At 42.3% G+C, this 23,407-nt stretch overlaps 2 protein-coding genes across 2 annotated transcripts in view; one reads left to right on the top strand and one right to left on the bottom strand.

Moving 5' to 3' along the window:
* Positions 1–6,331, bottom strand: part of LOC128136569 (netrin-4-like) — a 55,647-nt gene extending 49,316 nt beyond the window's left edge. Inside the window, exon 1 of the mRNA XM_052776421.1 lies at positions 5,082–6,331. Within this exon, the coding sequence (XP_052632381.1) occupies positions 5,082–5,148 (67 nt within the window). The 5' untranslated portion in view covers positions 5,149–6,331. The remainder of the gene's footprint in view (positions 1–5,081) is intronic.
* A 2,310-nt stretch (positions 6,332–8,641) lies between these two features.
* Positions 8,642–23,407, top strand: part of UROC1 (urocanate hydratase 1) — a 43,838-nt gene continuing 29,072 nt past the window's right edge. Inside the window, exons 1-5 of the mRNA XM_052776420.1 lie at positions 8,642–8,924; positions 15,706–15,836; positions 18,564–18,657; positions 19,748–19,807; positions 22,963–23,091. Coding sequence (XP_052632380.1) covers positions 8,799–8,924; positions 15,706–15,836; positions 18,564–18,657; positions 19,748–19,807; positions 22,963–23,091 — 540 coding nt within the window. The 5' untranslated portion in view covers positions 8,642–8,798. The remainder of the gene's footprint in view (positions 8,925–15,705; positions 15,837–18,563; positions 18,658–19,747; positions 19,808–22,962; positions 23,092–23,407) is intronic.

The following is a 23,407-nucleotide window of genomic DNA, read 5'->3' as shown; positions in this document are numbered from 1 at the left end:
TACATGTGCACCTAATAGTCGTTGGGTCAAAGGAATGAAAGCTGCCACTCCTCAGTCCCACCACCACTCCCTGTGCCAGCACAGAGATGAGTTTTCATGAGAGAGGAGGAGTTGCAGAAGTCAGCTGGAGAGGAAAGGAGAGAAGATGGGGATGTTTGGCTCTATCAGTTCTGTTCGTTGCTCCCCAACTTCAACTGAGCAGGTGATTCTTAGCACTACTGGAGATCCTTCACCAAGCCTTCACATCATCCTGACTGCTTGATGATGATTTCAATGTATTTTCTTTCTGGTTATGAACTTTTTACTCCATCTGAGCCTGGTACAGTTACAGGGGAACACCAGGAGCTACAGAGATTTTATCTATCTGGGAGGTTCCTTGCAATTTCTCTGAGTCTTTTCGTCCTGAGAGAGGACTTGGGTTTCCACAAAAATTGTTTAGAGCTTCCTCCTTTTTGCAGAGCGTCTGAAATTCCAAATTTTTGTGTGCTCAGGAGGGTGAATTTCATTGAGTCACGCAGAATTCTTGAAATAAAGATAAATCTATCCTTGCAGGTCAGCAAAAATATAATAAGCTACAATTGCATTCCTCAAGAATGTCTTTGCAAGTGGCATATAGGTTCATGTTAGTGTCCAAGCTCTTTGGTACAAATTACTGGAAATAAGGAAAGCACAGCAATTTCTGTGTTGAAAGTAGATTGGATATTAACTGGTTTTGCTCAGTGCTGCAGAAAGGTGTCATCTTTGCCTCCAGAGAGTTTAAGTGGGACTGGTCTTACAACTGAGCTTTGAACAAGCATTAGCTCTGACTAAGAGTCAAGTTACTTAGTTTTGAGTAAGAATGGGTCCGTGTCACAAATGCTATTGGATTATGGATAAATATACCATGTAAATTAAAAGAAAGTCCATCTGTATTGATGGATCACAGCGCTGAAGCTTTCACAGAGTAAATGGGATGCTGGAGTTCTAAATTTAAGGAGTTATGTATGGGAAGCTTTGCAGACAAGAATGTGAGAAAGTAAAAAAGGAAACATTTTTTAAAGGGAATGACTGCTTTTTGCATTTCCGATAAATGGGCTATTAGTCTTGTATTGAGTTTTTCAGCAGGTTTTATCTGAACCTGGAAAAGGAAGTAAAACATGGTTGTTCTCCTGAACAACAGTCACAAGAAGGTTTATCTGCTCTGCCTGCTAATGCAGCAACATCAATAAACAGTTCCTGTCTGAACTGCTGTGTCATTAGGAAAATGGGAGAAGAACAAAGTGCAAATTAGCAGAAGGGAGTCTGAGAGAAGGAGAGAGTTTGGAAAACAAAATCTGCAGTCGATTAAAAGCTTTGCATTTAAAGAAATCAATTGGCAGAACATTGCTTGGCCACAAGGATAGTGCAGCCTGTCCGTCACTCACTGATTCTGTGGAAACAACGTGAAATGTTGAATCTGGACAGTGAGGGGGGAATGCTGCAGAAGAGAAACAGCAGCCAGGCGAACAAACAACTTAGCCCAACTGCCAGGAGGACTCATTGAATAATTCATAAAGAAATAAACAGTTTGATTGCGCATGAGCACTGCATGTTATTATGAAGTTGATTAGCTTTTACTCCATGGAGGAGGGATTGGATCCATAAAAGGTATGATTAATTTATTTGTTTGTTTTCTGGTCCCTCAGACCTGTGTCACAAAGTGGCAGGTCAATGACACATGCCCGGCACGTGTTATAACAATGGTGTTATCTGATGATTAGGGAATCACACAGTTCAAGGGAGGTCATACTATCAATATTCCTGGGATACCATTTCAAACAGAGATCTTTTACCTCAGAGCCTTGTAATGCAACAGAACATTGTAGACATTAACTAAAAACAGGTTCAATTTTTTTTTAGGTTTTTTTTTCACCCTCCTTTGGATACCCAACAGAAGAAAAGTCATATGGCAACTTAGTCAAAGCCTGCTGATGTGACTGGAAAGATGCCTAATATTTTCTGAGTGATTTGAATTGGAATTTTTTTTCTTTTCCGTATGCAAATCTATGATTTTGCATGTTCAAGTCTCCTACAGTGAGACAGGAGAGCAAATTTCACAGTTCTGAGCAACATGTAAACACTAAAACCCTTGGGCACCTTCTGCTATGTTTTTGATGGAGCTGTTTCAGCATGTATGTCCAGCCTGGATTTCACTCGTTCTATATCTGTTTAACTTTTTTCTTAATAACCAAAAACTTTCAAATGTTCTTTTAAAGCTAACCACCCTGGCGACATGAGTTGCTCAAGTTTTTATTAATCATACCTAGAACTTCACCCCTTAATGCTGGTTACAACAGAAGTGCTATACAACCGTTTGGTTTGTCTGGGGCCAACATGCAAATAAGTTTGGCAAGTTTTCATTCAGTTACGAGTAGCCTGATGTATTTCTGCACTAAAATGGCCCTGATAACTGGAGCTAATGAGCCAGCCTTCATAAATACCCCAGAGGTGAAGTTCTGAATATGCTACGAAATCAAGCTGCCTCCATGACCTGAGGCACAGACAGAAGAATAAGATCCCAGGTCTGGGCTCTCTTCCATTGTGGCCAGTTGCAGTCCGCCTGCCCGCGTCCCTTCTGGGGCAACGGTGAGCTCCAACGCCTACAGCTTCCTTTGCAGATGAGCTGAATAACCCCAGACCAGAGGAAACCAAACCCTGCTAATAATCAGGTCCTGCAACTGATTTTAACCTTGGTGCTAGAAATGGCCATTTTTGACCACATCACGCCCCCTTTTGGAGGGCTGCCATCGGGAGGAGAGCTGGCCCGGGCACTGCTCCCCGGGGGAGCTCCGGGGCTGGCTGGGGCTGAAGCAAGAGCCCAAGCTGTTGTCAGTCCCGTCAACTGTCCCAATATGCAGGAGTTTTCGGACCAATGCAGAGTTTATTTGAGGGGAATAACGCCCTCCACCTGCATAAGACTAGGGGAAGGATCACCCAAGCGTCACATCTCACAGTATAAAACCTAGGTGACTCCTCCGCCTAACCACTGAGGTGGGTTTTTCTTTTCCCCTGGCATTATATTTAAAGATCTAAGGAGCCAATCTTGACAACCCAGACCATCTTCTCTGCACAGAGATGGCAGAAGGCAAATATTGTACTCCCTGCAAATATCGTACTTCATGTACTCCCCACACAACTGCCCCATCAATTTGTTTCACTTCTGACCAGGAGGGCTCAATAGGGCTGATAAGGGAGTTTACTGTATAGGGTAATAAAGCATGTCAAAAACATACTTCCCTGTACACGTCTCTGCTCAGGAAAAGGCTGAGACTTCCAAATCATTTTACACAGACGGGCTAAGCATTGTCCGAACTAACCTTAGTCTTAGCAGTACTGACCCTGCCTGTAACAGGACCCATAAAGATTCAATGTTAATTCAAGATTTTTGAATTGCTTAAAAAAAAAAATAAAAATAAAAATGAACAGGTAACCCTTGTGCTTCCACACACTGATGGTTTGTGCAACCTTTTGACCAAGCAGCGTAGATTTATTTAAAGTGACATTGAATCCTTAGCATCATCACCTTCAATATCCAATTATTTTGCTGTTATTCACTGCGTCCTACACCATTATCCTGAGTGTGTTTAGCTCCACACAGAACACAATCCCTCCCCTCAAATTCACTTTTCCAAGCAGTCAGCTGTGGACTGCATTTTGACTTTGTGAATTGGATGCAGAGCAAATTTAGGCTAGTTTATAACAGGCTGCTTTCTGCAACAGTATCAGCAACTTTACAAGATATCTCTGTAACCTTTCTGTGCTCTGTGTCAACATATATATCCTTAGGGAGTGTCCTAGCCTGTGAAACTAGTGAATGCCCAAGATAAGACACTAAGAGGACTAAGGTACATGTCCTTCCTCCACTCATTCCCTGTCATGTTGTGATAGACAGCCTTTTTCCCAAATGAGTCACTAGATAATATGACAGGATTGTAAATTTATGAGCTGTTTTCAGTATTTAAGAAAATATCTCTTGCAGTTATGGAAATCTGATGTCTACGTTATCAAAAGGGTTCTAGCTAGGGAATAATCTGAGCTGAAGCCACCTGATCTGCCTTTGACTTTACTGGAGCTTGCAGGGTAGCTGAACACTTCAATCGCTTTCAAATCACTGCATGAAGAGTGTTGTTCCTGTCCTAATACTCTGAGCACACAGGTGAAATTTAAACCACTGATATGCTTTCCTGTACAGAAAGAGACATCCCAAGCCAGTATCTCAAAGGAAAAGTCACCAAGGATGTATTGTTGTTTTATCAATAATTCTTTTTATTTTTCTAATAAAATAACCTGATCTTTGTAATTCATCCCTTTTAAACCTAAAGATATATTAAACCAGAGCAGGAAGAAAAAAATCTAATGCTTTGCTTCTTTTCCCTTAAGGAATTTGTCTCCATCATAATCCAGGTATTTTTAGGACCCTATGTAAATACCATTACAGCTGTATCATTCGTATATATGCTTATTTGTACACCCACATATATACATACAACTAATCAACTTCTCCTTCTGTCCTAATCCATTTTTTTCTCTAATGCTATTTTAATCTTGTCCGCTGCATGTTAACAATGGATTGTCTTGGATAAATAGTAATTCCTAAACAGTGCCTCTGACTTTTAACAATGCAAAATTAAGTTGAGAGAATAATTCAGATTCCTACAGTGATGCTGTCCAAGGATGTTGTCATTTCACTCTTGTCCTGCCTAGGAAGGCAGTATTTCATCCTCAAAACAAATATCCAGCATATCTCAGTCCATCTACCTCTTTCTTTCTTACTTTTCCTTCGTTCATAAAAATAATATACTTTTTTTTCTTTCAAGGATGTATGAAGCTGTACATCCTGTTATACGTCTTTGGGAGAAGACTGAGCTATAAAGCTGTGTATTGCAGGGACTAAGAAGTATTTGTATATATTGACTAACCCAGATTCTTTGTAAAAATCCTATCTAAAATAAAGATGTTGACATAAATTTTTTTAACAAACAGATCTCATTTCTATTTCCTTTCCCCTTGCTAAACTTAGGACAAATTGTTTCGGAATGGCAATATTGATTTATTTTGCTTACCTGCTTCCCCATGGCCAGAAATAAGATATTCCAAGAACACAATCAGCATGATGCCTTTACGCTGCATGGCTGTCAGTAAAATATCTGTCCTCAGTGAAGCAAAAAAGAGCTGCAGTAATCTACAGGTTTGGTGCTTGCATGGCTTTTCTGTGTTTTCTTTCTTTCTTTCTGCTCACCTTCCTCTCAGTGTAGGGGTCAAGGCTGCTGTCTCATTCTTCTTGTTCTCGTTTGGGTGCAGAGGTGTGTGGTTTTTTTTCAGGGCTCGGATGCCTTCTGGGTGTCACCCATACATTGCTTCCAATAAATAAATAAATAACAAGGCTTTTCTGTGTCTTTACCCCTCTCCATGCAGCGGGCTGGGGACGTTCACATCCCTGATGCAGCCCCTCGAATGCACCATCGAGGGCTGATGCGATGCGGAGAGCTCTGTTCGGTCCGGTCCTTCGCGGTTGTTTGGATGCTATTTTGAAACTTTCATTTCTGCTCCTTGCTTTTGGTGCGGCTTCGGTTTGGCTTTGCCTGGGTTCCCCCGGCAACCTTCCCTAGCCCCCCGCACCTCCCGCAGCCTGCTGCTAACTGGGGTAGCGATGGGGTGCGGGCAGCGTGAACCCTGCTTTGTTAGGAGGTCTACCCCAGTACCTTCTTTCCCTTTGCTCCCTGCAGCAGAGGGTCATAAGAAGAACAGAGTTGGCTTTTCTCCCCGAGAGATGATGAGAAGCAAGTGCTTTCTTGGCTCTTCTCTCTTTTTATTTTGGTTTGGTTTATTTGCTTGTATTTCCCTCCTCCCTCCGCTGTCACGGAAGCCACTTCTCCCCCACCTCCGAGGGATTTGCTTCACACAGCGAGCGCCGGGGGATAAGAGTCAAAAACAAACCCAACGCCAGCTCGCCGGTGCCTGGGAAATCCCTTGCCGCTTCTGCTGCTGGACCGCAGCTTCTGGCTGCGATTTAGGGGCTGCGGTTCACGGGGAGGGGCAGGAGGGCAGGCTCGGGCAGGGGGCTGCTCTCCCGGGGCGGAGGTGCAATGCCCAGCGCCCAGACGAGAAGGGAAAAAGCGGGGGGGGCTGGAGGATCCTTCCTCCCTCCTGCTGCAGTAAGGCTTAGGGCTGGGGGGTTCCTTCCCCCCCCCGAAGGCTGGTTAGTTGTCTTCAAGTTTTGTCTCTGCCTCCCTCTCAGCCTCTAGCACATCTCTCGGTCCTAACTGTTCTCCTCTCTGGTCCTGTCTGGCTGCAAAGGGGATTATTATAACATGTGATCTTCTTCCTGTTCTTTATACGTGCTTTTTTTTTTGTTGGTTTTTTGTTGTTGTTGGTTTTGGGGTTTTTTTTTGGGGGGGGGGAAGGATGGGTCGGTTCCGCACCTCCTCGTCGGCTGGGCTGGTCCTAGTTGCGCTCAGATGCAGGCGTTGTTTTCCAGCCGCATCTTCTCCTCCAGGAGCCGGTGCGTGCGTGTTCGTGTGTGCGTGCGTGTTCGTGTGTGTGTGTGCGTGTCCGTGTGTGTGCGTGCGTGTCCGTGTCCGTGTGTGTGCGTGTGCGTGTCCCCGCGCAGCCCGCCCGGCCGGTGCCTGCTGTCCCTGCAGCACCCTCTGCCAGGCGGCCCGGCACACGACACCCGCCCCGCAGCGGGGCACTGCCCGGCCCCCCGGGGACACAGCCCGGCCCCCCGGGGACACAGCCCGGCCCCAGGCACCCCCAGGGCGTGGGGAGAGCGGGGTGGCTTTGGGCTTTGGTTTAGGTATGGCTCACACGGCGTACGAACGGGGACGTGCGTCGGGTCTCTTTCCGTAATCACAGACGGGAGCTGGGACAGGGCGGGCAGTGAGGGGACTTGTGACTTCCCGGAGAAGCTGGGCTGTCTGCTCTGGCACACCTGCCTGCCCCAGCCAGCACTGGGCATGGCCCTGAAGTCGGATTTGCTCAGGTGACTCCAAGACAAAGCTCCCAGGGACACAAGAGAGGCTCCAGCATGTAGCGATCAGGGGGTGAAAGGGCTCAGGCCTCAAAATCATTTTAATTCAGGGAGTCAGTTCCCCCCCAGCTTCATTCTCTCTTTCTTCAGCTTTCACAGCAGTGTAACACCATTAACTTCTGCGTGATGTCACAGAGGGAAGCAGGTCCGACGGGAGTCCAAATGTAGACGAGGTTATTCTTGTGCCGGTGTGTGCACAGGATCAGACCTTAGAGGGATTTGCAGAATGTGGGTCATACAAAGAAGAATAAGGAAAGATTTATTTCCCTTCAGGGAACCCTTTGAGTAAGGCAGGGTTACTCAGCTCATTTTTGAGGTAGAATTTTCTGACTTTACCCTGATCTTCCTTCTTAAAATGTTTTTAATAAGAAAACACAATAGAAAATTTTAAAATATGAAGGCGGCTTTTTCCTCTCCTTTTTGTCTTTGCCTTTTGTTTGAAAACAGCTAAAATACTGTAAAATTACAAAATGAAATTCTCCTGCCATAAATGACAGTTAGTATCCTTCAGAGGGTTTGAGTCTGCTGTGCACTCAGCTCCCCTGGGACGTTCTGAGTTCTTTTAACTCAAGCATCTTCTGTGGGAGCTGGGGACGTGCAGTATGTCCTAGAGCTAAAGCCAATGTGACATTAATGAGATGCTGTCATTTAATAATTGTGCTTTGTTGTCATCGTTTGTTGATGGTTGCCTTTGTGGGAAAATGTGGTATGTTTTTATTCCCAGGTTTTAGGCTCATTCCTACCTGAAATGTTTCTCCCAGTTAATTTCACCAGGCTTAAACTGCGGCATTTGGAAAAATTCCCTGGACACGAGTTGTAGTTCCATGGATGTAATAAAGGTCAAGAAGCTCCTGTATAATTTAAACAACAATTCAAAATGGAGAGCAAAGTCTATGTTGCACTGTGAGTGGAAAATCAAAGTTAAGTATGTTCATTTACTTGTGATGTCTGGATGGCAGTACCATAAGACTTTCTAGCTGTTGATGACTGTAAGGTATAAAAGTGACTTAGAACTGAAAGTCTTAATTCTTCCTCCCAGTTATTGCCTGTCTTGAGAAAACCACTACCAGTGCTAATGAGTACATTTCCAGGTTAATACTACTAAAATCCATCCATGCCTGTGAGCTAAGAGGAGATAACACCTATGGGGGAAATTTTGTTGTTATCATTGGCAACCGCTGTTGTCTAGAAGACAAATTGATGAGATCTGAGGAACAGCCCATACCTAGAGGTGCCAAACAGAGAATGCCCATCTTAGCTGAACAGTGTGTATGAACAGTGATGTGAATAATAATAATTTTTAGTTAGTTCCTAAACTATAGAAATGTAAATGCACAATCCTTGAGGTCTCAGGCAAGGTTCATGCTCCAGACCATGACTCTCACTAGGACATTGGGGGAATCAGATGGTTTGGAAAGTGACTGAGTTTGCTCTAGAGGCTTAGCACAGCACGAGCTGACAAAGCACCCAGAGAATAAACAGCAAAACTGTGAATCATTCATTTTGGGGGAGGAGGGAAGAGCCAATGGCATGGCACAGAGGGGGGAGGTGTGTCACCTGTGTCGCCTGCCCTCTCTGCTTGACAGGCCTGTTTGCAAAAGCCAGAGGACAGGCTGTCCTCTTTGAGATCACCCCAGAGTGGTGGTATATCTGAATTGCTTAGCATCTTGCTTACCTGTACCCTTCATTCCCCATTCCTTCTACCTCTCCAGTTTCCCTTGCCTTTCCTCCTCGTATTTCCTCAGCAGCTATGACCAGCCTGAAGGAAATCTGTCGTGGCCTTCCTCTATACCCTTTGCCTGAAAACAGAGGTCGGAGGAAAGGAATACCCCATGCACCCGTGAGAACCCCTAATCTCACTGCTCAGGAGAAAAAGGTAACCTGGGGTTTCACGGGGCCTCACTTCTCTTCCTTTCAGATAAATGCAGCTCGCAGCAGCAGACTTGATTACCTCAGATGCTTTTCTGAGTGTGCACCTAACTTTGTGGCAAATGTATTTCCTTTATAATTTCAGTGGGTAATGGGACAAAATACTGGAAACTCTTTTGCTTGCTTGCTTTCTTCCTCCCCCAGAGTTAAGCAGGTTGATATGAAGGAGATGTGCTGCACAACAGCTTCCCTGACTTTAAATGGCTAAACAAGAGGCATTAGACTTCAATGCTGTCAATCCAGCATTGTTCCTTGGAGATGAAATTATGAATGCTGTTGCAAAAACACTGCATATGTATGGGAGTGAAAGCTAACCTCTCAAATACAATAAAAATCAAATGTGGTGAATCAGTATCATTGTACAAGCTCCACATTTGTATATTTGCATAAAAGATCCAGAGATAATTTGTTTTAACCGGTAGCCTGAAGCATCTTGGAATTTAGGCAAGTTTGTAGGGAGTTGAGTTAATTATTTGTCTTTAGTTGTGTAATTCTTTTCCTGTCTATTTTTGTTTGAACAGTCTATGTACACACTAAAGTAATCATTGCATTATTTCATGTTAGAGATTTAAAAAAAATCAGCAGCAGAAAATAATGGTCAATGGGTGGAGATCCTTAGGAATTTGTGTGGGAGAGAGTAAGGTGGGTTCCTTAGTTTGTAGGTCTGTGCTTCATCACATGTAACATCACTTATAATGTGACATTCTGGTCAGAACACAGAAGTTCCTTCCCCACTAACAAGTTGCATGCAACTTCATTGCCTTCGTGGGAGTTCCCCACTGGCATCAGCAGCCAAATTCTTTCAAAGTCTACTTCCACAAGGAGAGGAGGGGAGAGTCAAAGGGTAGAAAGAGGAACAGCTGTCCAATATCCAAAGAGGATTTACTTCAATGTCAGGAGCATTCATGGCTGAGGCATCCTGTCTGTGCCTGGGACAGCTCAAACACGTTGAAGTGTGGCTACTAAGTGTGCAGAAGGGGACTGTGGTATGTGGTGACGGCTGTGAAGATAAAGGAGTGGGGAGCGAGCTTCACTGCGTGTCAGAACATTGCCAATCATGTCCATTTTATTCCTTGCCTTTGCTAAGTCACTTTTCCCCAGGAGAAGTCTGCTATAGCATGAAGGAGTCCATGTTGCAGGAGAGGAGATGGTATCTCTCAAAAGGATGCCAAACTTTACTGTTTACCTGGGGAGAGAAAGGTAATGACAAAGTCCTCACTCCCTATATAGAAATTGGAGTAGTTTCCTGACTCCTTTAAATGTTGCAGGGAGATGGCAGTAGACTGATTTTCTGGCTCCAGTCTACTTTCCAACATCCTACCCTCATCTCTCCTTACCTACCACATGTGATAAGAGGTCACACTAGTTGGGTTTTTTATTAGACTGTTAAAGATTTAAAAGCTTCATTTCTGATTCATTTTACTCTTAATCCTCTGCCTTAAACTCTTAACAGAGTTACAGGCTCAGCTGGTATTTATTTTATATCTGAAAGGTCAAATGTCTTTTTTCTAAGAGGTGTTCCGTGCTTAGAAAAGCATGTAGACAAAAAGGTTGTCTGTCTACAAGTTGGTTTTTAAGTCTCAAGACAGGCTTCCAGATTTTGTTGACAGAGTGTAATGCTGAGCATATTGCGAGGCTTGTCTTTATGTATGACACTGTGTTCATTTTCTAATTGAAGTACTCAGGGGGAGCTTTGACAGAAGTGAAGTTAATAATGCTCTGCTGATTTCCTCGGGATTTGTCCTTCTCTTCATATGCCTTCATTCCAGTTTTAGCCCTTTCTACAATAATAAACCTTAGCACTGCCAATATTTTATTTTCTTGGGCCTCCTTTTGTGGTTATAATAGAAATCCTGTGAGTAAGATTTATAAAGTTCTGTGTGTTTGGGGGCTTGCTGAAGAGGTATATAATTCTTCCTATCATACCAACTTTAATCTTCTTGCATAAATCAAGCCATTTCTCAGAACTGACTCTGTTTATATGTTTCCTGAGTTCTCTTCCTTCGACATTCTTTGCTTGAGGCCTGAAACAGCCACATCCTCTCTCTTTCCCTCCACAGCTCAGGAAATCCCAGCTTTCTGTTTCTCAGCATCTGTATCTTAATGTAAATATGCTACAAAGAAACTACCCCTAAAATCTTATGTGTGGTTTGTCCTTTGTAGAACAAGGATGTTGCATGCTCAATACTCACTGACATTCCAGTAAAGCTGGAGCAACTTGGGAAGAATGTGCACTTCTCAGTCTTGCTCAGAATCAGAAAAAAATAGTATGTCTTCATCCATGCCACCATTCCCTTACGTATCCTAGAGCCAAGTCATGTTACAGTCTTCCTGCTACTCCAGCATGATCATCTGTTACCTAACTGCAGTATCATTTGTGTTGCAGTCATAGGGCCCTGAAGTCAGTAATGGGCTTTCATGACCTTGATGAGTCTCACCTGAGATCTCCACTCACGCCCTCTGCCCATAGGCTTAGGGGCTCCATTTAAGCTCAGGCCTGGGACTTCACTCTGTGTTATGTTGGAAGTGTGTCTGTCTCTAGTTCTGTCACAGGGTATCCCTGTGCCTGGCTGTGGACCTCATAGATCTGATCTCCAGCCCTTGGGTTGACTTGCCACTATGAACCTTCTTGGTGAACTCTGGGCCCTATCTCGCTGTGGTAACCATCACCAGAGCTGATCTTGACTTGCACTCCTAGCTTGGCCCCAGACCTGCATGTCACCGTGATCTTGCCCGATGAGCTGGACTCCTGGTGTAACCTGGCTGCCCTCACCGGGCTGCCCTGCTCGCCTTCCTCAGGTACTATGAGGCTGGACCCTGGCTGGTGAGGTGCCTGTCCTGCTGGCTGTGTTATTCTGCTTTGCTCCCTAACCCTTAGGGAGCCGCTGGGCCTTGCTGCTTCATGACATCCTAGTACAAAGAGCTGAAAACCAGAGCCTGTGAGTCACGTAGCACCTCAAGTTCTTGTTTAGCTTTCTAGAGAAGCAGCAGAACATTTGACCTTCATGGTTGCTTTGCACATCTAGAAATGAGGCTGCTTTTAAAAGTTTGTGTGGATTGGGAAGGTGAACTTGTTGGCTCCTGTTTTGGAACATCTGGATGATAAAGAACTTGGTTAAACTTTGACAGCCCGCAGGGCGTTTATAGCAATGGCCAGACAGAAATTGCCATATTTACTTCCCAGCCGAGCTGATCTAAACTGGGACCTATCAGGAAGAATAATACATGAAACAACAATAATCTTGCTTTTACAGTTGCTGTTTAGAGAATAGTGCCACCCAAGATTCTGGATATCATCAGGCAGAGGATGACAAGTGGGAGGCAAGCAACAGCTTCACTGGAAAAAGGGCAGAACTAAGAATGAAACTGTTGTAGAATTAAGCTAGTCACTTCCTCTCCTCATGCTTCCATTTCCATCAGTAAACAGGGAGACTGCAAATCTTAGTGTTTGAGTGTCTCAAGATCCTTAAATTGGAAGTCTTGATGATCTTGTTGGAAAATAAAAATGAATAACATTCCTTCTGAAGAGACACTGGCTCTTCAACAAACACCAATTAACAAAGAGGCTGGTATACTTGATTTCTCAAGAGAATCCCCTAACAAAGATATTTACAGTTGATTGATTGGAGCAGGATTTCGTGGCTTCCTTTGACTACATTTTGTTGACAGTGAGAGGTCTGAATCTTGATTAAATAGCAGCAGGATATACCGGATATAAATGCCAGTGAATACAAAAAAAAAGACACCCTAATAGTGACTAGTGCTTAAACACAAGAATCAAATATTAGATCCAGCTGGCAGATCTAAGAGGAAGACTTTGCATCTGATGCTTGCATTGCACTGAGCTGAACTGAATCAGTAACTCAGCAAATTCAGAGCAAGATTTTTTTTAAACAACCTCTCAGGCTCAGGAGTGTAAGTGCAATTGATTATTTTTTTTAAGACACCAGTGAACTCTGGACCTGGTTTTTCAGAGGTGCTAAGCACGTGCAGCTTAAGCTTCTGTCAGTGGAAGTTATGAACAGGAAGAACACCTAAATATCAAAAGCATAATGTCTAATATTCAGAATGCAATGTGTCAGCTATAGGTAAATCAAGCCTACTTAAAGGTTAGAACAATGTTTTACGCGGTGCTTTAATGAAATGTAAGGAGTAATGACCTTGTATTGCCTTTTCACAAAAGCATGATGATCAGCCTATTTGAATTTTCTCCTTATGTGCCTTTCTCAGGTTATTCAGTTTATGACTCAATAATGAATATGCAAAATTCTTCCTGATGCACATGTCAATTGCCCTTTCATAAAGCAGTCAGGTTCCATCTAAGCAATTTTAAGTGCCCCAGCTCTCCTATTGACAGACTGTTTCAGAATCTCTTATATTTAAATTGTTCTAATTTCAAGACTACATTTTTATGGCTAATTCACAGCTATTTATTCCTTTTCCAGCATTTTCCTGAAGCTCCTTCCTGCTTTGACATTTATCCTGCAGTGAGACAGCAATCAAATGTCACCTTTGTTCAGTTAAGCTAAACAAGCCACAGTCTTAGTCCTCTTTTATAAGATCTCTATTGTCTGTGCAACCAAGGCGCCCTTCCCACCCTTCATGTAACATCCAAGTTCATGTTTCATTAATGTTTGCATCATCAAAATTCAGGCTCTGCTACTGTGTAACATTAATAGGATAGAGGCTCAGTGTAAGTGAATTTATTTGAAAATCCAAACAGATTTTGCTTGCTTGTATTTTTAGGGCAATGAAAAATATTTGCCCATCAGTTTCATTATAATACAAATAATATATTGATCAAAGACTGGGTGATCCTTGCCAGACTGGAAGCAAAACACTCATCCTGATAGTTCTCTGTAGTTCTCGTAGGCAGCCAAAAGCCAAATGTGGCAATGTTTTCCTCTTGATTTTGTCGTTGTAAGGGGTGTAGGTGATTATATTCCTTCTTTAGAAATTTCTCATATCTAGAACCCACTGTGATGGCTGTTTGCCTCTGAGATTGACTTTGAAAATCCCCATATATTTGGTCATGGTGTGGATATAGCTGGGATTTTTGTGTTCATTAATAAATGTGCCCTTGAAAAATGACTGTTTATCTAACTGGAGAAGAATAAGGTGGTATTTGAAGATGGAATTTGCATTTTCTTATCTGGTAAATAGGTTTTCCCCCTTGTCATTCTCTGTGTGGAATGGCAAATTTGTAGGGTTTACTGGTCTGATCCTCAGCTGGTGTAAATCAGTATAGCTTCACTGACCTGAAAGGTCTGAGCCATATGCCTGTTCAGTAGCAAGTATGCCAACAAAAACCTCTCTTAGTATGGGCATTTTTAGATTTAGAGATCTGTGCTTTCAGTGTGCTCTAAGGTATGGGAGACCAACATACTCAAACGAAGGGACTGGAGAGCTCTAGCTGTAAGAGTCAGACCATGGTCATGTTGAATGAGAAGGTTTGTTACTGAGCTGAGGGCTTTATGAAGGTCTTCAGGACTTCTTACCAGGGTGGATGGTGATGATACCTAGACTGGATGGTTCTAGATGCCTTTGTTCTAGATACCTGTACTACAGCCCACCCCTTCAATTCCTCCAGAAAATAGTCGCTTCCATATGCCTTCAAAGTGCCAATGGCAGACATCACAAACGTGGGGTATCCTTGCTATACTCATCCCTCTCCAAAACTGGGCTTTCCTGGTTGTTTTGTAGACTGTTTTCAGATTTGGAAGCAAGCTTGATCCCTTTCTATCCTTTCCACAGCCATTAAAAATCAGCCTAATGAAGATGTGAAATTCCATATGACTTGTGAATCTCTTCAACTAAAAGTCATTTGGATAGCTTCACCACTTGTCAGGGAACTTACAAGATCTTTTAACATCTTTGTATGAAATTGGCTTTTTAAAGATTACAAAATCTTTATTCTCATTATGGTTTTAATGAAATGGAATGTGGAATACAGAGACATGACTTAACAGACTGTTACTAAAGATAGTGATTTATTTATGGTTTCTTGCATCCAAAAGGACATAGTGTACTTTGCAAACCATGGGTAATGTCTTTGAAGGCAATAGGGAGTATAAGCCACAAAAATATCATTTGCAGAATTTAATTCAGTGCCTAGTAATCACTTTAGCTAATTTGGAAGTGATACATGTAGCATCAATAAAATAATGTAAACCACCACCCTCTGCAATACATTAGGATGCTAAATGTAGTGAATCTTTAATAAAACTTAGCCCAAGAACATCTTCATCTGGGAGTATGTCACATAACTCAGGACTAAGATCCTTTCTTTTTTTAATGGAAAGTACAGTAGGGTCTTCAGTGTCTCTAGGAGTTCAGGGTCTCAGTCTAAGGATTTCTGAACAATGTTTTCCTTGGTAGTTCAGTGCCCCCTAGCATTGTGAGAGGGAATTCGTCCATGTCTCATATTGATAGGATTGAGTGTTACTTAACAAATCTCCAAAGTCTCTCCATGCAGATTTGGGGGGGATGGGAAGGGTAAGGTTATATGTGTACAGCAATTGAATCTACAAGGAAAGATGCAGGTAGAAACACTTCAGTAGGAAAGAAGGAATGGAGCTCTCCTGGTGTGAGCTTGGCCTTCTAAATTATGTCATCCTTGTGATAGCTTAGGCAGGCTTCTAGCTGAGTCTGATTAAAGTTCAGGGCCACCCACCTACCTCCATTTCTCTTTTACCTCGATTTTTGTCTCTTTTGGGTTTTTTTGGCAGCTGGCTTTGCGCAATGCCCTGCGTTATTTCCCACCTGAAATACAAAAGAAGCTGGCACTGGAATTTGCTGAAGAGCTCAGGCTGTACGGCCATATCTATATGTACCGATTCTTTCCAGATATTGAGATGAGGTAAGGACTGGATGGTTCACATTGTATTTGGCTGCCATTTGCTTACCAGGTTTCACCGGTGGGACTGACCTTTAAATAGTGGTATTGCTGTGTCCTAATTTACCTCTTGTAGAAGTCATATAACACATTAATGAAGTGCATCATCTGAATAAATTGGATGTTCTGTGTATTGTTAGATAGCAGTGGTTTCATTTTCAGTGGGACATACTGCATGTTTTGGGATGCTCTTCTGTAAAGCTGTGTAACAGTGATCCTTCATCCTCCAGCTTTCATCCTGTTCTCTGTCCTCATGAGAGTCCCATGGGACTAGTAGGGAGACTGTGTGCACTCTTCTGGATAGGCTGTGGCAGGGCCAGGACAGTGTTGCTGCTGGAAGGCTCAGCACCACTCAGCACAGGGAAAGGATTGTGCAAGGTTGTGTGCTTGGTAATGCCAGCTTTACCATACACAGAGATCCCAAATGCTCTGCCCCATGGCAAGTCTCAGTTTCTAGAGGCCAGCCATTACTCAGAGACCTCTGATCGCAACCTGGACAGAAAACTTGCAATAGTCCTGAGCCGCTGCAAATCAAGTCTCAACTGAACCAAGAGGTAAGATCAGATGAGTGGATGGCTTGAGACCTGCTGTGAGGTGCTGGTTGTTTCCTAGTCCCCCAGAGAAGGCTTTCTGGGCTTAAAAGAAAGACAGTACATTTTTCCATCATTGGAACCTGTATCTGACCCTGGTTTGTAATATGCTGTGCCTGTTGATCTTGGAGCATCACTTCCTTCTAGGGCTGATGGGGCTAATATTTGTGAAGCAGAACAGTTTTAGAGAGGGCTGCCAGGGGCTAGCTGCTTTTTTTAGACTGATTGATTCCTTTTTGCATCCAGCAGGGCTCTGGTTAATGTCTACACAGAAATCTGAATAAAGCAAGCAACTAGAAAGCACTCTGATTTCCACAGACATCCATATTTCTGTGCTGTCCATACTAGTCTGGGGTCAGCTCTTGCAGAATTCAGCTAAGGGGAGGACAACTGGAAGACAGTCTGAAAGATATTACAGAGCTGGACTTCAGAGGACACTAGTCCTGAACTACAGATGAGGGCATCTTCCAAGTAGGCTTGGATGAGACAGTCCACCAGCTTGTTTCCATCACTGGCATCAGTGACTCTTTGATAGCTTCAAATATTTTTTTCTTTGTGGCCATTTCGCTGATCACTCTAATAGATTCTTACAGTCTCAGATTAAGAAAATACCTTTTGTTCTCTGTAGTCTGGTCGTATTTGATTTTTGTTCTGTGTGTCCCAGGAAGCACAGTCCAACTTGGTTCTGTTCCATTTAACAGCCATGTTCCCATACCAGCACACTCGGCTGATATCTGAACTTTGAGGTTCTTATGTTCTGAGCAATATTATGCAGAAATATCTCCTCTTGATGAATTGTTATCATTCCACAGAAATCCTGTTATTTTACCATATCAGGCTTAGAAAAGCAGAAAACACTAATAAAAAAAGTATTGTGGAAAAACTGAAATGCTTTCCCTCCTGGTTTGGCAATGACTACAAGGCATTTGTTTTAGTATCCCGATGTAAAAAGATAGGATAAAGTGCATATGATCATGGGAGGAGCCCATTTGCTAAATCTGTGGAATATACATTCCAGATCTTGGCTCATGAGCTGGTCAGCAGATGTCCAATTTTTTTTTTGTAGTTGGCACTCTTTAGCCTAACCTTTTCAGTGTAACTGTCTTCCCTGTACAAAGCAAGTGTCCAGCCATTGAAGATCTGTGGTCCAATAAAAGGAAGATTGTTTAGAAACCATGTCAAATGATCCTATCTAACTTCAGGAATTTCCAGCATCTGCAATGGTGGTGCTGCTCACAGAAAGGGAAAGAGCAAAACTCTTGATCAATGGTTATACTTCCTTTTGGAATCATACCTTAGCGGCCTCAGCACAACTGTACTAAGACCTGTGCAAACACAGCAAAGGAACTGTCCCTGCCCTGAAGAGCTACAGTTTAAATCTAGGACTAGAAGTTTTAGAGCAATTTGATATAACAAACAGATGGTGGAGAAGATAACAGTGAGATGATGGCAGTAGTTGACATTGAAGCTCATCAGTCTTAGGAAACCTGACGTGGAATACCTTTGTGAGGGTTTCCCATACCTCACCTTAACTTTCTGAATGAAATGCATCTTATTCAGTAAAAAGGCCCATATTTCTCCTAACTAGTTCAGTTTTTGAGAGCTTCTTTGGGACTGAAATTCAGGCTGGGTGTTTTTTCTTAGATAGGATCTTAAATAGCAAGGGCTGATGAGCCTGAAGGCAACTTCCACTGATGCTGTTTTCCTTGGCGTTGCAGGGCTTAGCTGCTTGGCCTGGCAACTGTGTTGCAGAGGCCAGTTCCAGCATCCCCAAAATAATCCAGTTAAAAAGCAATGATGAGAGCTCTTGGCCACTATATTTGTAACCAATTGTGATTAACTGATTCAGCAAATGATAAGCTAAATAACAATTTTTTTTCTTTGCTTAGTTCTGATAACAGTTAAAACCTGATTTGCCTCTTAAGGTATATATGTCATTTCCGATCTGCACCTTCTCCTTTTTTTTTTTCCTTCCCTCATGAATAGAGGCTTGCAACTTAAACAAATACATTGGCACGCAGGGATATTTCTGTGGGGTATATTGTTGTGGTTGCCTTTGAGTCAGAGTGTCCCTCCGAAATTTTTGTGACTACCGTTTCAGAGCATACCCCATAGGAGAATACCCTTGCAAGACCAAATCAGCTGCTGCCATTATGTTGATGATCATGAATAATCTGGATCCCTCAGTGGCTCAGGTAAGGTACAGTGAAAGTAAGGAAGCTTGTTTCATAGGGAAGCAGCAAACCTGCAAGTTACTTTCTGTATGTGCTCTCACATAAAAACTGTACAATTTAGGCATATAGGTGAAATTAATCCTTGTGCAGATGATCCTCCTTCCATGGATTGAATAGGATTTTAGTTGTTCATAGGCCTTTTGCTGGTTCCGTGCCCCAAGGTACATGTATTGCTGGCTGCAGTGTGTGTTTGCTAAGCAGGCCAACTTCAGTAGTGCCAAGGCAGCCTGCTTATGGGGTGATGTGCTAGAATGTCCATTTCTGTGAGGATAAGCCTGCAAGGGACTACAGGTGATTCTGTGCTTTTCTTGTGGTTACGTTTTGATTCCTGGGGTTTGGGGTCTTTTGTATTAAGTTCTGTAGTTTCCTGCTGTGTGCAGTTCTTAATTCTGCACGGTGGGTCCTGGTCCTAACGCAGACCTCTGAGGCCTCCTGCAACACCAGCAAGGCTCACTCCAGCTCCCACTACATACTTGGTCGCTTAGTACATTGCTTCTACAATTGCTTCTGCTTATGTTGAAAAATTAGTGCTGATGCTTCCTGTATCTTTGAAAGCTCGTCCCTCAAGGACAGATTGACTACAGGAATACAGGACCAAAGTCCATCCTTACCAGCACTACCCAGTGTAATGCATCTGTTTGCAAATGGCAGGGGAGAGGCCATGCAACTATGCCCTGCTGGTCATAGGCTCTTCCAGCTGTAAATGCCAGTGGCAACCAAACTATAAGCTTACTCAGTCCCTCTTTTAGGGAGTTTACTGGGATGTCCGTCTTATACAGAAAGTGCAATCAAGTAATCACTTTGTAGCATTCTGCATCCGAAATACCATTGTAACAATAACAAACACCTCACTTTTTGAAAGAGAAAAATTAATTTTTTTCTTAAGTTGTCACTTTTATGATGGTATTTTCTGATTTCAAGAGTCTAGAGAGTGTTGATGCAATAAACTCTAGAAAAGATTTATTACTGAGATTAAAAAAAATCGCTCGGAGATACAGTGAAACATTTCAGAAAAATGCTTGCCTTATTATTGTTAAATTGCCTTTTTCAGTTTCCCCAGGAGCTTGTCACTTATGGAGGAAATGGGCAGGTCTTCAGCAACTGGGCACAGGTAGGACATTGCTGCTTTTGCAACTTGCTTCACAAAATCAGTTTCACCCTCCCCCATGCACATTCTGCTTAGGCAGTTTGTGATAATTCTTGGCAGTCGGTGTCTCAAAATACTCCAAAACATCCTGTCTGGATGGAGGAATGCTCAGTTATGAACTGCATAGATGGGGAGAACTTTATGTATTAGAGACAGCAAAGACAGCCCAGTAGAAACACTAAACATAATACCATAAACATAGCAAGCTGTGTATGATGATGTAAAGACCAGTTCTTTGTCTTTCTGTGATGCATTTGTATGTGCCTGTGTATTTTGCACAGATAATTTTAGAGTCAAAATGAATTCTAGGAAACAAAAAAGTGTATCTTTTGCTTGCTTGTTTCTGCTACTTTTGCAACATTTTTCACAACAAGTAGTGGAATAAAAAAAAAAAAAAAAAAAGGCTTTAATTAAAGTGCAATCCTGAGTTGTTTTCCAAGCAAATCAGATTAGCTGTAAATATTTACATGCTAGCTGGCCAGATCATAGTGCACTTTACTGTCAGGCCTAGCAACATTATCCCTGATCTTCTGAGAATAATGGCAGGTGGGTAAAAGCCTGTCTAAAATTGGAGCTGGGATCTTTAATGTTGTATAATCTCTGTTCTTCTCTATCAAAAAATGGCAATAAATACACATGCTTTAATCCAAGTACTGCAAAATGCACATGGGAAACATTTTCAGGAGAGGAGATCTTTGGCATCAGCAACATACTCTAGACTTGTGTTTTGTATGAGCCTAATTTATTCTCTCAAGAAAAAACACAAATGCTCTGGGTCTGAATGCTCCGCAGGTGTGTGGTGGCAGAAGGAACATTTAATGAACAACCACCCTGAGTGTCTGTGGATAGGCACAAATGTGGTTATTGTGAATGCCAAAACCACATCATCCCTGCAGCCTCTGGTATGCCCCAAGGCCACGGACTAGGGACAGGTGGACATGTGGCGTTGAGTTTTGCAGTGCAGAACAGATAAAGCACAGGCAGAAATCTACATCACCCTCAAGGGAAGCATCACTCCCAAAGGCTGAGAAGATATTGATTTCTGATTCTGTAGCTTACATAAGCAAAAGCTGACTTAAGGGGCCAACTTCTGTCATAAAGCATCATATATGCACAATGTTGTGGCTTTACCCGAGTCTGGCCTCTTGCTTATTAAAAAATCCAAGCAAAACTAACATGTAAATGAAGTTCCTAGTTAGGGGAGAGGAATGGATTCCTCACTGTAACATGGAACCGAGAGACCTGGGTTTTCTTCCCAGTTTGACTGTGATTTTTCTGTTTGTGGCTGAGAGAAAACTCATGCTTCAGTTTCCTAATCTGGTAAATGGGAGTTAAACAGAAGTCTTAGGCAGCTTTTGAGGGAAAACTGTTCTGACTTTAAAAAGAAAGGTACCACGGCAGTTCACACCATTTCTTTATTCTGTGTATTAATTAGTAAATGCCAGTTGACAAATGCCTCTTAACAATATGTGTTTTGCAGCATTTCTGATGTGAGCAGTGCCAGCAGTTTCTATAGTAGCCTTTATTGGACTGACATCCCTTAGGTAGATGCTGTGCTGCAAGGTGAAGTAGAAGCGCTGCCAAAGTCAGAAATATTCTCTTTTCTCTTGTTATCATCCAAACCAGAGCTATGACCTGCAGTTGTTTCACAGCAGAACGAACAAAACCTTTTTGGTTTTGCTTACTTAGAGTAGCAATCACATGAATGATTCAGTTATGACAGAACATTTTGTTCTGTTTGTGGCTTGAAAACAACATGCTTTTTGGAAATCTATCATTGCAAAATTTCTTGTGAAAAGGTTCAGTTTGTTTTATGTTATCCATGCAGACCTGTGCTTTCTTCTGAATAATTTTTAAAGAATGAACCATGTCCAGAGCTAACTTTACAAGCCTGCAGACAACAGAACTGTTCTTTAAGCTAGGAAACGTTTTTGCCTCCTCCTTACTAGTTGTGCCTTTCAATGCAAAAAGATCTAACTATCTTACAGCTTCTAGTTTTAATACAATGTTTTTCCCAGCCTGCTAAAGAGTTGAGAGTTCAGCTAGTTACCTGTTCTGTCCTAGGACCAGAATTTGATCAACATTTTTCATGAAACAAAAACAAAAATGTAAAAAGCAAGATGGTAATTCTAGTGACTCTTTCCTGCTCAACTTAACTTGCAGCTTGGAAATTAGCTGGGTTAGAAGGGACTGGCTTCAAATCTGTACCATTTTTAATTCGGATCAAAGACACAGAGAGGTTAAGTGCCCATTACAACTGATACTGCTGTCTCTTTGATCAGCAGTTCCATTTTTTCTCAAAACTTTGTCTCTGTATGCCTATAGAAACTCTAGTTTCAATCTATTGTTGAATTCCAATACTGCATGCAAAAGCTCCTTCTCAGGCCTAGTTATCACATACTAAAAGTTCTGTGGAATATAATGAGCTTTGTGATAGACAATGATGCACGCAAGTCAAATCTATAGGCAGCTTAGATTGCCGTAGCCTACTTTTTGGCATAGATCAAGAGTTAATTATTGAATTATGCAGATGACATTGACATGCATTTATTTGTATACCTCTGGGTGCCTCAAGGACTCTTTTCATTGTCCCCAGTGAAAGCTGAATTTTTTCTTTGGGAAGAAAAATTATTTCATTTTTAAGTTCACATTGTAATATCCATTTGTTGAAAAGATGACAAGCACCAGAAGATGCTGAATTACCCATTTCAGGCTACGACCAACAATATGCATGGGTATTTTAATCACCTTTATAGGGAAAAATCTTGCATTTTGGCTTTGGAAAGATTGCCAGAAAAGTGCCAGATTCAAATGGTTAGCCTCAAGATAAAATTAGAACAGCTTTAAAAATGAAGCATTTCTGGGGTTTGTACTGGAGAAATTATTCTGGAACTTATTCAGACTTTTGCTAGTTGGTGATTTATGTTTCCTGCTGAGTGATTTCTCTTAATGGACTTTATTAAAAGCAAGAATGTGTTGGGAGCTCTGGCTGTTATTCCATATGTGAATACACCTCATTATAGCTGCCTTTATACTCAAAGTTTAGCAGCTTCACAAAGAAACATAAATGTAAGATGGAAACAGATTTGCTCACTTACTTTCCTTGCTTTTCCTTTCAGTTCTGGTTGGTAATGCACTATTTGTCAGAGATGACTGAAGAGCAAACATTAGTAATGTACAGTGGACATCCTCTGGGACTCTTTCCCAGCCATCAGTACGCTCCTCGATTAATCATTACTAATGGCATGGTAGGTATTAGCATCTTGTTTTCTCTTTTTCTTCCTCTTCTGTTTAGTTTACAAGTGTCTGCTGAATTAAAATATTACTTATACTACCTGAACTTACAACAGCACACAGGAGAATCTGGGGTCCAAATTCTGCAGTATTTATTCCGGTACAGTCACTCTTACCTCAGGTGTGCTGATCTGCAGTGATGGAGGGAACAATCCTCTCCTTAGACAACTTCTGTTCTGACTGAGCCTGAGCTGTACATGTTCTTGACCAAAACAGTTCAGCTAGGCTCAGTTTGGAAGATTTAAAAGCCCTCAATAGGCAAACAAATAA

The sequence above is a fragment of the Harpia harpyja genome, chromosome Z, assembly GCF_026419915.1.
Source record: "Harpia harpyja isolate bHarHar1 chromosome Z, bHarHar1 primary haplotype, whole genome shotgun sequence".
Taxonomy (NCBI): Eukaryota; Metazoa; Chordata; class Aves; order Accipitriformes; family Accipitridae; genus Harpia; species Harpia harpyja.
This window is presented reverse-complemented; position numbering and strand designations above follow the sequence as displayed.